The 14,373-nt window shown below is 28.8% G+C and overlaps 1 protein-coding gene across 3 annotated transcripts in view; it reads left to right on the forward strand.

Moving 5' to 3' along the window:
• The first annotated feature begins 12,991 nt into the window (after positions 1–12,991).
• LOC117916145 (ubiquitin carboxyl-terminal hydrolase 8) overlaps positions 12,992–14,373 on the forward strand; it is a 39,240-nt gene continuing 37,858 nt past the window's right edge. For all 3 annotated transcript variants that reach the window (XM_034832018.1, XM_034832019.1, XM_034832020.1), the window contains exons 1-2: positions 12,992–13,256; positions 13,628–13,879. In XM_034832018.1, the coding sequence (XP_034687909.1) occupies positions 13,177–13,256; positions 13,628–13,879 (332 nt within the window). In that variant the 5' untranslated portion in view covers positions 12,992–13,176. The remainder of the gene's footprint in view (positions 13,257–13,627; positions 13,880–14,373) is intronic.

Below are 14,373 nucleotides of genomic sequence, written 5' to 3' on the forward strand. Positions count from 1 at the left end.
GAAATAAATTTCTAATTAAAAATAAATAATTTTTAATAAAATATGAATATTAATATTATGATATATATTAAAATTATAAAAAATTAAAAATAAAAATAATAAATTCTCATCTACTCTATTTAAAATAAAAAAATTTACTTTCAAAAAAAATTAAAAATTAGTAAATTACTTTCAAAATAAAAATTCCAATGATTTCATTAATTTAAACTCAAATAAGAAATTTTTAAAAGGGGAGGGGGAATGGTGAATAGGAAGCTAAACCATAGAATTGTTCAGTTCAGGGGGTTCATCGATTTGACCATGGGTTCTTACGATTCAATGCCAATCCAAACTTCAAAGCACCAAATCAAACCAAAACCATGACCGGCCGATTTAGTTTGGTTTTTAAAACCATGACATTATCTAAATCACTTTTTAAGTCTTTCAAAAAGATAAACATTAATAAAAGTAATATATAAAGAAAGAAACCTAAATAAACTTTTGATGTTAAAATTATTTTAATTAAATTATGATTTTTTTTTAAAGAGAAATATTATCTAAATCAATTTTTAAGTCGTTAGAAAAGATAAATGAATGAATTAAATAAAATAATGTTTATAACCATATTTGTTAAACTTACTTAATTGGTCTTTCTGTTTAGGACATAAACAAATTGCAGGTGGATCTAATAGTTGTTCCAAAGGGTGTTTATACTCAGTAGGCAAATTTTGCATTGACTTCATAATCAACCAAACAAAGCAAACGCGTACTATTCTCAAGGGTTCCAAACCTACCATTCCTAACAAGCGCTAAAAGACTATTTTAGAAAAGAAAAAAAAAAAACCAACAAACACTACTCTTTTATATGTAAATATTGATAATAGTTTAAGATTTTAAATCTAAATTAACGGGTATTTAATAATTAAATTAAACCTGTTGGAAAAGTGGTGAATTTTCAATTTTAGGCTAATTTTGTTTTGTGAGAATGCTGACCCACTCTTGACTTCGGAAACAGCAAAAAGGTTGTTACTGAGAAAGATGAACTCAGTTTTGCGGCTTTGCCTTACTGTGCTCCCACGTCCCTCTAAAATCCCAAAAATACCAATTCACCAAAAACTAAAAAAGAACAAGGAAAAAGGAAAATATATAAGAAAGGAAAAAGACCAAGAGTGACATACCCTTCGTCTCTCTAAAATCCCCGCCCGTGCATTACATTCTTTGAAAAAAGAAAAAAAAAGGAGAAGAATTGATATTTAAATCAATGTTTTAAAAATCGGACCAATCATTAAATTAAAAAAAGTTATTGATTCACGAGTAGTGGTTGAATTATGGTCGGTGACATCATAAATATCTAATTTATATTTTATTAAAATTAAAAATAATTTTAAGAAATTAATATATATATATATATATATATATATAAAATTTTTTTTAATAATATTTTATTTTTTATATTTGATATCTCAAGTTAAATGATAAAGATAAATATAAATATAAATTTATTAATTTATTAAATTTTGTTATTATATTAATTTTATTATTATATTAAATTTTATTAAATAGAATATGTATAATATTTAAATATGATGATGATATATTTAAAATGAGAAAAAAATTATAATGTTTAATTTTATCTATATATCTATGTATTTTGTTATTTTAAAAATTATTATATTAATTAATTTATGTTATAAAATATTAGAATTTATTGGATTATAGGAACTTGTGGATGATTATTTATATTGATGTATATCTCTTTGTAACTCCCGGAGATACCTCTAATAAAAATTGATATCGTTCTCTTCCTACATTCTATTTTACTTTTCTTTGAATATCTTTGTTTATTTTTTCATTTTTCCTTCTCCTTATTATTTTATTTTACAACATGTTATTAGCACGAATAACCTCTACAAAACAAATAAATAAATAAATTCTCTATTCAAAAGAAATAAAAATGCGTTCTTCTCTTTTAGAGAAATAAAAAGACTCTTCTCTTTTTTTTCTCTCAAAAATGTATATGATAAACTTATATCATGATTTTCTACTTTATTACCCTTTGACTATCTATTTTCACTTATTTTATTTGAATACATAAATATGCACAATCCCTATAACAAGAAGTTATAGGGAAAATTACAAAATTATAAATACATGACTAAAAGTTATGTATATGATCCCTAATTATTTATTTGTAATTATACGGTACAACCGGAAGTTGTACCAAACAATATTATATAGCTAGAAGCTATAAAATAAATAAATAAATATTCATAACCTGAAGCTATGTACAAATCTACATAATAAAAGTTCATAGTCCGAAGTTATGCACAAATTTACATAAAATAATTCATAATCTGAAGCTATGTATTAATTTACATTTTTTTTATGATAAAACAATCATAGCCCAAAGATATGAAAAAGAAAAAAAAAAAATATATATATATATATATATACACACACACACATTAGATTTTAATTCTTATTTCATATTTATACATTTTTACCATATTTATAATTGATAAATTGTAGGTTATTATATTTTCAAATATTATTTACTTGAAATATTGTTAAAGTATTCTATTAATAGTTTATTATAATAATTGAAATATTTTTTTTTATTAATATTATTCTATATATATGGTTTTCAGATAATGTCAAACCTTGTAAAACTTGAATTTGTTGTTTTCATTGTTTTTACACAACTTATTAAATTAAATCATCATCAATGACTAATATTTTTCTATTGATTTTAACTCTTTCTCTATAATAATATTTTTTCAACTTTATAAAGACAAAGTCTTTATGACAATGGTTTATGACTTGTTATTTTGATGAAACTTTTGTCTCATTAATTGCACAACATTGATGACAGACAATGTTAATACTATATCAGGTGATAGAAACCGAATTAAAGGCTCTAGAAGAGCTTATACTATGTCACTAACAGTATTTAATTCCATGTGAATGACACTTTATACAATGCTAAGTCCAAAAGAATCTTGTAAGACCAACTTAGTCTCCTAGGGTAAAAGGTTGTATGGATGTACATTATAAAACCAGAAGTTTTTATTTAGTGACTAGTCTACCTATACACTTAAAAGGTAGAATGATATGTTGTGCAGATTATTATTTTAATGAGACAATTTTCTTACCATTAGGGGGAGAAGAGCCAGTTCCAGAAGAACAACATGAAATTATTTGGAATGCATTGACTTTGACTTATCTTGATCCTCGTACTAATCAATGTGAACTGGAAGTTTAAAAGATTATTTATTTGCAAGAACTTGCAAATCAACCACCAAATGTTTTCATTGATGCAAAGAAAGTGACAAAATCATTTTCACTGACCAAGAATATTCCAGTACGAATTGATTTCCTTAAAGAATAATTAAATAATGCGTTGGTGTCCCTGAAAGACAATTAAATAATGAGTCTAAGGCATGCTTGAAGTGTGGTAAACCCTAAAAAGACAAACACATTCCCTAGAAGAGGAAAACACAAGAAAAAAATATATAAAATGTGGCACTCTTGAAGAAGTTGCATATTAAGTGAGTTATTAAAATAATTGATCAATCTCAAGTAGCCCCTAAAGAGGCACAGTTTAAACAAATGGCCTTATTAAAGACATATGTTTTACAATTAGCTCCTGAAAAGGTACAAGTACTTGATATTGATGAGATCTCAATTATTTACTTATATATAGAGAAAAATGGGATTGAAATACTCGTCATTGACAATATATTTTCTTTCCAAATACCTTTTGACATCATAAGAAATGATGAGGATCCCAAAGTAGAAACTATGAATGAATGTCAACATAGAAAATATTAGCCAAATGGACAGAATACATCCCAAAAAAAATTAGACCATTAGAAAAATGAGAAGTATTTGGACATGTAGTCCAAACACCTGAAGTTGTCAAACTTGTAGGATATAAATGAATATCTATAAGAAAGTGTAATGAGAAAAATGAAATCACAAGATATAAAACGTGACTCATAGCTCAAGGTCTCCCGTAAAAACCTAGTATTGATTACAAGGAAACATATTCTCCCATGATGGATGCAACCAATAGTCTTAGAAGGACTAGATTTGCATCTCATGGATGTCGTTACTACATATTTACATGGATCTTTAGATAATATATTTATATATACATATGAAAATCCCTAAAGGATTTCAAATGCTTGAAGCAACTAATTCAAAACAGTGTAGCATATACTCAATTAAGCTACAAAGATCCTTGTATTGACTAAGCAATCCAAATACATGTGGTATGATCACTTCAATGAATATTTGAAGTGAGAAGTATATATGTATTACCTTATTTGTCTATGCATATTCATTATGTTGAATATTTACAATTATTATAATATATGTGGAACGTAGATCGAATACTTTTCAAACAAAATATTAGTTTAGTAGTCAACATATACAAAGAAAGTCTTGAAGCACTTTCATATGGATAAATCACATCCATTAAGTTCTTTGATGATAGTTTATTCACTTGAAGTGAAAAAAGACATCTTATGTCCTAAAAAAGATAATGAAAAACTACTTGGTCTAGAAGTACCATATTATAGTATAGTGTTAGTGGTGTACTGATGAATCTTGCAAATTATACACGACTAGATATTGCACTCCTTGTTAATTTACTTGTGAGATATAGTTCTACACCAACTCAGAGATATTGGAATAAAGCCAATCATGTACTACAATAACATGGGTCTATGTCATTTACTAACAAGGTTTTTAACGAGGTAGTTGTACTAATCCAAAAGGATGTTGTACTCTTTTTCCTTCACTAGGGTTTTTTCTAATAAGATTTTAATGAGGCATATTCTTATGATCATCCAAGGGGAAGTGTTATAAAATATGAAAATTTATCGAATTATAGGTACTTGTGAATGATCATTCATATTGATGTATATTTCTTTGTAACTCCCTATAAAAGAGAGATACTTCTAATGAAAATTGATATTGCTTTCTTCCTACATTCTATTATACTTTTCTTTGAATACCTTTGTTTATTCTCTCGTCTTTTCTTCTCTTTATTTTTGTATTTTACAACAATTTATATTATTTTCGTATTTATCATTAATAATTATTATAAAAATAAATTATTTATATAATAATAATTTGGAAATGGGATATATAAATATTTGTTGTATAATCTTACAAATTGGTTGTATAGTTTAGTGGTGCTTGCCCTAAATGGGTGGACAACCCAAGCAATTTTTAGTCAAACCAAGGGTTGACCATTTCATGGAAAATTGAACTATTCATCTGGTTTGTCGATTCAACTGTCAATTTGTCTAGTTCACTAACGGTTCAACCTTTAAATGGTTCATTTGATTGGATTGAACTAGGTAGGCAGCCGGTTGACGATCCAATTTGGTTTTCAAAACAATGAGAACAACAACCAAACAATGACATTAATTTTTTAAAATAATATTGAAAAAAATAAACAAGCCCAAATAGGTTTTTATTATTCAGCAAAAAGACTCTCAAATATGTTTTTTTTTTTTTTTAAATGAAAATAAAAAATTATTATAAACTATGTATATTGGGAGTTTTTTTTTTTTTGAAAAATAAAATGAAAGATTATTTAAAATTATATGTATGAATATTTTTGTTCATTTATTTCTTTTTTCATTCTCATTCTTGTTGTTACTTAACATTGAAATGGTAATATATAATCATTACAACCATACATTCTTATATGAATCCAAATAAAAGAATTGGAATCACTAAATTCATTCCTATTCAAGGAGATATATGGAAATAAGGAATGAATGTATATATATATATATATGCATTCATTCCTTATTTCCATATATCAAACATGACCAAAGTGGAATTTGAGAAATGGTCTTATGAGTTAGAGTATGTTAGTTGATCACATAATAAAATGATTTGTAACTTAAAAAGTGAGAAGGTGATCTTGAGAGGTTGATAGCATACACCTCGTTAGATTTCAGATACCAATTCATGGGATGTTTACATCTAGTGGATCGTAGGTCATGAACCCGAGTTCTATTTTGTTTAATATTACATAGGATACCAAAGTGTAGTTGACTTTTTGTAGTGTGATGTTGAGTCAACTTCAAAATTAGATTACGAGGGCATGAGTATTTTCCTATGGATCCCAATGGTCCTTTCCACATTCATGGTGACATGATTTTGAGAGTATTTATGAGTTTCTAATTTATATGTGTGCATAAGGGTGTTTTAGTAAATATGCAAAGTTGTACTAGATCATATGAAAGATTTTTCTTGATTGAGTTAATTAATTAATTGAAACCTAATATGACTAATTAATTAAGAACTAGGTAGTCTTGATTAAACAACCCAAGCCCAAGTTCGGATCAAGTCATTTAAGCCCACAAGGAAGCCTATATAAATTCTCTTAGGAGTTTAGGGCCTTAGTCTTCTTCTTGGAAATTTGGATTATTTCATTCCTTAGCCCTAGATCATATACGGTGCATGCATGTATTCTTAGGCTTCTCTAAATCCAACACAATAGAAAACAATGACTATAAAAACCATTAAAAATGCTAGATCTAGAAAATAGAAGAATCATACTTGTGATTTGGATATTCCTAGATCAAATCCAATCTAAAGAAGATGTTGTGAAATGTGTTAAAGCGTCATAGAACTTGTCTACCTAAGGATCTTCCACTTGATCGCTCCCTTCACAAAGCTTGGTATAAGAGAAGGGTTGACTTTTCTTTCCCTCTCTTTAGGGTGTCTAGGGTTTGCTTTTTTTGTAAGACAATTGACAAAAATATGAAGCTCTAACCCATAAGGGGGTATTTATAGGCTACCTTATAGGCTTAAGTGACTTGAGGCCAAATATGCTTAGGTCACCTAATCTAGTCCACTTGGGTTCTATTTAATTAATTAGCCATACTAGGCTCCAATTAATTAATTAACCCTATCATGAAAGTCCACTCATAACATTTAGTGCAATCTTGCTTTTTTACCAAAATGCCGATGCACCCTTATGAACTACAAACTTAAATAAATGTGTTACCATGGAATGAGACCTTGAGCGGGAACCACTAGAACTCATAAGAAAATATTAGCTCCCTTATAATCCAATTTTAAAGTTAACTTAACATTCCACTAAAGAGAGTTATTTGTGTTGGGATTGATCCCCTAAACGAAAGACATGCTATAACAAACTTAGACTATATTGTCCCCAAGTTATCCCTTTTATGCATTGACATTGATTTGAGCATTCAACTCATATCTCTTACATTGTAAATGATTTAGGTGCATTAGGAGTTGCATAAAGAATACAAGTTATGGGTTTTTTTGTAAGTAGGTAAGCTATCCATAATTAGCTCATGGATTTGAATAATTCAATAGAAATTGTAGTACATTGCCTCATAAGTGGAGGGATGACTTGTCTTGACTGTTGGGATGGGTTTCCTATGGTACTATGATATATAGTATGACCTAAATGGGTTAGGGCATGCCTAGATGAAAGGTAATGTATACAAATTTGAGATCTTAGGTAATGTACCACAAATTTGCATATACTACATTACCTCCTAAATGGCAGTACAATGGCATTGAGCCAAATTGTAGCCTATGTAACCACCGCAAGTAGAACCCAATTTGAGAGAGAAAAAAATCCATGTCTCCATAGCCCAAACAACCAAACCCTCCCGAATAAAAAACGGAACAAGTAGGTTGTCCGCCACTTGATGGTTCAAAAACTCTAAAGCCTCATTCATATTGAAAGCTTTCATTTTTCTTCTAATTTAATAACTCAAAAAAACAACCTACACTACTTGTCCATGAGTCAAAATTCCCAAACGAAAAAAATGGAGTGCCTAGTTTTTTAAGATCATTTGACGAGAGAGAAAGAAAGAGGTAAAAAGTCCAGATTTAGTATAAAAGACCAAGAAATTTGTTGTATTGGAAATTTTGTGTTAGTTGGCTAAGATCCTATCACTTTGTGGGAGAGTTTTGGTGATCCAATTGACACAATATTACCCACGTAGGTATTGAATCAAGGCAACAAACTAGTTACTTGTTTCTTAGAAACGAATTACTCCAGTGGGAGTTTGATTGGCAACTTCTAGCCTAGATCTACACAACACATAAGTATCAAACTCCAAACTTTTACATTAATTGGACAAATACCACACACAACCAACAAATTCACTACACTAGAAATTATTGAAAAAAAAATTCACACAAATAAATACAACACAAAACTTAAAAGTAATGTTTTAAAAATTGGATCGGACCGGTCTGATAGTTGATTCTCACCATTCCAGTCTTATTCACCCCTTTGAACTAGCCTTGAATTGTCGGAACTGACGGTTAGATCAATGAACTGGCTGACCAAACTGGTTTTGATGAACTGAACGGTTCAAAATGATTTTTTCCTTTTTGTTTTCTGCCTTTCAAATGACACCTTCCCTTTCTTCTTCGTTATTCCAACTTGTTTTCCACCCCTCTCCCACTTAGGCCTACAGTCATTGCCTGCCCATTTCTTCCACCTCGTTCTTCTTCCTGCAATTGCTGTCATTGATTGACGAGGACACCATCCTAATGGCCATAAGTCCATCTTCAGATTTTCTTTATTTCTTTTTCCTCTATTACCTTATTTCCTTATTTATCTTAATTTTTACATTTGTAATTCTTTTAACTTTATACTTTCAAATTTTAATCCAAATTAATGAAACATTGTGATGTTAATAAATTTTTGAAAATATTGTGTCCTCATATTTTAAATAAATAAAATTTTAATTTTAAAATAAGTTTATGATTTAAAAATAAATTTAAAAATTTTAATTTTAAATTAAAATTCTGATTTTTTTTATAAATTTATGATTTGAAACTAATTTTATGATTTTCAAATAACTTTATCATTGTTAGTCTATTGCTCATTTGTGAATATAGGATGGTAATGATTTGATAAAAGTATTGTATTGATTTACATTATGAACACATCTTATATTGTATTAGAAATATGATATATGATGAATTGGTAAAATTTATTTATTTTTATTTTTTATAATTAATTTTAATTTTAATAATATATAAAATATATATTTATGACATCACCGTTTCGATCATCAGTACGATCAATGAACCATGAACCGATAGCTTTTCTAATTCGATAATCGGTCCTATTATGAAAACATTCCTTAAAAGCAACCAACCAATCTTAATATGGTTCATTTCAACACTTTTTTCTCTTTACCCAAATTTAACAAATTTTTTTTAAATTTTTAAAATTTTAAAATCCACTTGATCTTTCAAGTTCATCCTTATTTAGTAAAAAAACTTGAAAATATTAGAAATACATTCAGTATATTAGGTATGTTTAGTTAGAGATGTGCTTGTGTAGATAGAACCGACCATCGAGCTCGTGAAGATACTCGCACTGCAAGGAAAGGAGGAAAGAACACAAAGAACATTATATTAAAAATACGAAGAGCACACTCATATTTTTTTTAAATTCTCTAAACAATGTTAAAAAACATGAAGAATGACATTTTTTTTTTTTGTTTTTTAAAGCAAGACTTTTGAAATTGAAAACATGTAGATCACTGAAACAAGGGTTGTTCTATGGTACCCACTCTTCATTTTGGGGGTACCTACCCACATTTGACTCCAATAAAAATATGACATGTGTAAAGTGCATATCATTAAAAAATTTATAAAAACTTGTCAAACCGGTAAAGATAACTTGTTGATGAAAAATAATCACATGCATTTCATATAGATCTAAATATTACAACTTTTTTATAATTTATTATTAAATATCAAATATAATTTGTTATTTAATGCATTACCTAACTCTTATCTAAAAAAAGAAAATCTTACTTACTACTTTTATACTCTCATTATTCATATATAAAAAAAAAAGATAGTAATTTAATATGAAAATTACATAATTCCAATTACCAAATTACAAAATATGTAAGATGTATTTTGATGAATCAAATTTCAAGATCAAGTTTAAAACTTTTTGAGAGAGAAAATTTAAAATTTGTATTATATGAAGAAGATGAAGGATTTCAAGTGATTACAAATGTCAAAGGTAATATTTTATATTTTTTTATCCAAATATAATTGTTGTAGGAAGAAATGTGATGTTAAATAACGATTTTAGAATTTTTTATGAGTTTATTATAAAATTTTGTTCTCAAATTGTTATTAATATTTTTATATAATTTTTTTTTTGTTCATAGATTAAATTTGAAGATGAAGCTTTATATGTCTTGAAGGATGTCAAGTGATTACAAGTGTTAAAAGGTAACATTTGATTTTTTTTTTCCATTTACATATAACTATTGTAGGTAGAAATGTCATGTTAAATGACATTTAAATATGTAATGATTTATAATATCTAGATTTTTTAATTTTTTCTGAGTTATTTTTAATCAAATTGAGAACATTTAGTAATTTGTTATGAAATTGTCATCAATATTTTGTAAAAGATGGTACGAATTTTGTAAGAGATGGTACGAACTTTCTAAGAGTGGATGCGAACTTCCTAAGAGAAGGTTCGAACTTTCTAAGACATGGTACTAATATTCTAAGAGAGGGTACGAACTTTGTAAGAGATGGTACGAACTTTTTAAGAATGGGTACGAACTTTCTAAGACATGGTACGAACTTTCTAAAACTTTCTAAGAATGGGTACGAACTTTCTAAGACATGGTACGAACTTTCTAAGAGAGGGTACAGATTTTCTAAGAGAGGGTACGAACTTTCTAAGAGTGGATACGAACTTTCTAAGAGAGGGTACGAACTTTCTAAAAATGGGTACAAACTTTCTAAGACAAGGTATGAACTTTCTAAGAGAGGGTACGAACTTTCTAAGAGATGGTACGAAGTTTCTAAGAGTGGGTACGAAGTTTCTAAGAGTGGGTACGAACTTTCTAAGAGATGGTACGAACTTTCTAAGAGATGGTACGAACTTTCTAAGAGAGGGTACAAAGTTTCTAAGAGTGGGTACGAACTTTCTAAGACAGGGTACGAACTTTCTAAGACATGGTACGAACTTTCTAAGAGATGGTATGAACTTTTTAAGAGTGAGTGCGAACTTTCTAAGACAGTGTGCGAACTTTCTAAGAGAGGGTGCGAACTTTCTAAGAGAGTATGCGAACTTTCTAAGAGATGGTACGAACTTTCTAAGAGTGGGTACGAACTTTCTAAGAGAGGGTACGAACTTTGTAAGAGATGGTACGAACTTTGTCAAAGAGGGTACGAACTTTGTAAGAGAGTACGAACTTACAAACATTTTAAGAAAGGGTACGATCTTTCTAAGAGAGGGTACGAACTTTCTAAAAGAGGGTACGAACTTTCTAAGAGAGAGTACGAACTTTGTGAGAGAGGGTACGAACTTTGTGAGATGGGCTACGAACTTCCATAATTTCTTTAAGAATAATTTTTTAATTTCTTTTAATAGTAATTTCCATCATTTCTAAGTTTAATTAGTATCAATAAATAATATTATTGTATTTCCATGTGGAAATTTTTTTTGAAAAGTTTGAAAATTTGTAAAATTTTCAAGGGTAAAGAGAATGTGACGAAGGGTGCTAAGAATGTGAGGAATCCTCACATTCTTTGTACAATTCCTCACATTATTCGTACATTCTACAATTACTTAGTGTTTTAATTTTTTAATTTTCTTAAAAGTAATATTCATCATTTCTAAGCTTGATTAATATCAATAAACAATATTATTTATATTTTTAAGTGGAAAAAAAATCGAAAAATTGTTAAATTTTAGGATACGGAGAATGTGAGGTAAGGTATGAAGAATGTGAGGATTTCTCATAATCTTCATACCTTTTCTCACATTTTTCATATCCTCTCTAATTTTTTAGTGTTTTAATTTTTTAATTTTTTAGGATAATTTACATTATTTCCAATTTAAAATTTTTTTAATGCTTAATTTTTTTTTTTTAACAATTCTATCAATAATAACTCAAAATAATATTATTAAACTATGTTATTGTTATTTCAAGTTAAAAAGTAAATTTTAAATTTTAAAAATATAAATAATTTAGGGTACGAAAAATATGAGAATGGTATGAAAAATGTGATAAATACATGTTTGGTACTTTTATCACATTTTTCATATTGATTTTTAGTTTTAAAAATTTTGAAATTACAAATTTATTTTTGAAAATACTATCATTAGTAACTTAAAAGAGTATTAGTAATTTATTTTATTGTAATTTAACTTTAAAAACCTTAAATTCAAAAAATGTAAAATTTGGAAAGTACGGAAAAAAATTAGGACGATCTAATTACTTAAACTTTACGTATGATTACCAAAATGTTGAATTTTTATGAAAATACTCATTTCATATTAAAATATTACCATATTCATTTTTATGTTGAATTTAAATGTTTAATAATTTGTTAAAAATAAAATAATGTAATTATGATATATGATGATTTTTTTTGTTAATAAATATGTTTTCAAATTTTATATCATTTTATTTTTTATTTTTTTCCAATTCTATTTTTATCTAATATTTATTTTATTTAAACCCAAAATTGTTGAGAATGGAGGAAGAAAGAATGCCACAACCGGTTCTTCCTTTAACTGGTTAAGTGGAATTTTTATTTCAAATTTAAAATGGATAGCCAAGATGTAATCTTGGACATCCAATGGCTTGAAAATTTTGTTGGGTAGGTACCGAAGAAGTACCCTAGAATTTTCCCTGAAACAATTGTATATTTCTTTATCAAACATATTCTTTTTAGTGTTTTTTTTTGTTCTTAAAGGACAAAAAAACTATTTTTGGAAACACTTTGCAAACATTCCCTATTATCACACCTTCTCACAAAAAAAAAAAAAAAAAATTAATTTGTATAATAAATTATGGCCACGTTTTTTTAAGCTTATTATAAATATTTATAAAAACATGACATTACATATATTAAATTTTTATTCCTTAAAGTTCAATCCTATTCACAAAAATGGAAAAAGAAAAATATGTAAGTGCGCTTAATTTCTTTCAATCATCTTCACAGAAAAAACTCCACTTGTTTCTCTGCAAATCCGCCATTTTCTCTCTTCTTTCTCTCTCTAAACACAACGACAACAACCAAAAAAGAGAGAGAGAGAAAACGTTTCGAAAGCCTCCACACACAATCCATACACTTCTTTCCTCTCTCTAAAACTCTCTCACTCTCTCTCTCTCCACGATGGACGCTCCCTCAGAAGATCTCTCCGATTCCACTCACCCGCAAAATGACGATGTTCGGGTCTACTTCGTTCCCTACAGGTCTCATCTCTCCACATATTCACTCTCTTTTCACTTCAACTTAACACCGTCTTTCTTGAATCCCAATCCCAATCCCGATTCGGATCGAACCCAGATTCGGATTCCTGTTTAGTGTCCCTTTTTGGTGCTGAGAAATTGTAGGAAAAGTAACGAACACCGAAGGAAACCCCGCGGATTTGCTGCCGTAAGGTTTTCCGTTTTTTTCTTTCATGTTTCCTTATGGTTTCTCGGCGACCAAACTGAGAATTATTGAAATAGGTTCTCTGGTTCATGTTCTTGGGATGTGGGTGTGTTTCTGCATTCTGCATTGAAACGTGCTGGTAAAATCTGTTCGCAGTGTTTTGGAGTGATACATGAATTGGGTTTTTCAGGTGGTGGAAGGAGGCCCAGGATTCAAATTTGGCCGATGGCAACGCGAAGAGAGGGGTTTTATACTCTGCCACGTCGGGTTCATCGTATGTTGGTCCCATGAAGATCATAAACAACATATTTAACTCAGATCTTGTGTTTAATCTTAGGAGAGAAGAGGATTCAGGGCACAGTAATGAGAATGGGGAAGTGGGGGTGTCAGGGAGGGACTATGCATTGGTTCCTGGAGATTTGTGGTTGCAGGCCCTCAAATGGTGAGTGTGTTTAGATTGTGCTTTGTCAAGTTTTGTTGAATTGAACTATTTGAATTTGATTGGAAATTGAAAAAATACATATGGCGTTTGTACAATAAATTGAGGGTTTTGGTTTAAAAAGGCACTGGAGTGGTGCATGCGTTCCATGTCGCTTGTGCTAGATGCATTTAATTCCCAAAGACACTGATGTTTTCTGCTCTAGACGCATTTAGTTTTAATTATTTACAGGGCTGGCTCATTATTTTTCTTAATGCTTTTCAACTTTATTTGTGCTGATTTTGGTAACTGGGGTAGACTATGTTGGAGATTCCTCAGGGTGACATTTCATTTTTTCATCACTATTTTGAGGTGGCTGCCATTTTATCTTTGTTTTCTGAATGGGGCCATTGACATCTATTGTTTTCTATTCCAAAATGCTTTGTAAATAACAAAGGAGGCATTCAATTTCTACTGTACATTCAAAAACATAACTTGCATGGTAGTACTTGACAAAT

This window comes from Vitis riparia, chromosome 6, assembly GCF_004353265.1.
Source record: "Vitis riparia cultivar Riparia Gloire de Montpellier isolate 1030 chromosome 6, EGFV_Vit.rip_1.0, whole genome shotgun sequence".
NCBI lineage: Eukaryota > Viridiplantae > Streptophyta > Magnoliopsida > Vitales > Vitaceae > Vitis > Vitis riparia.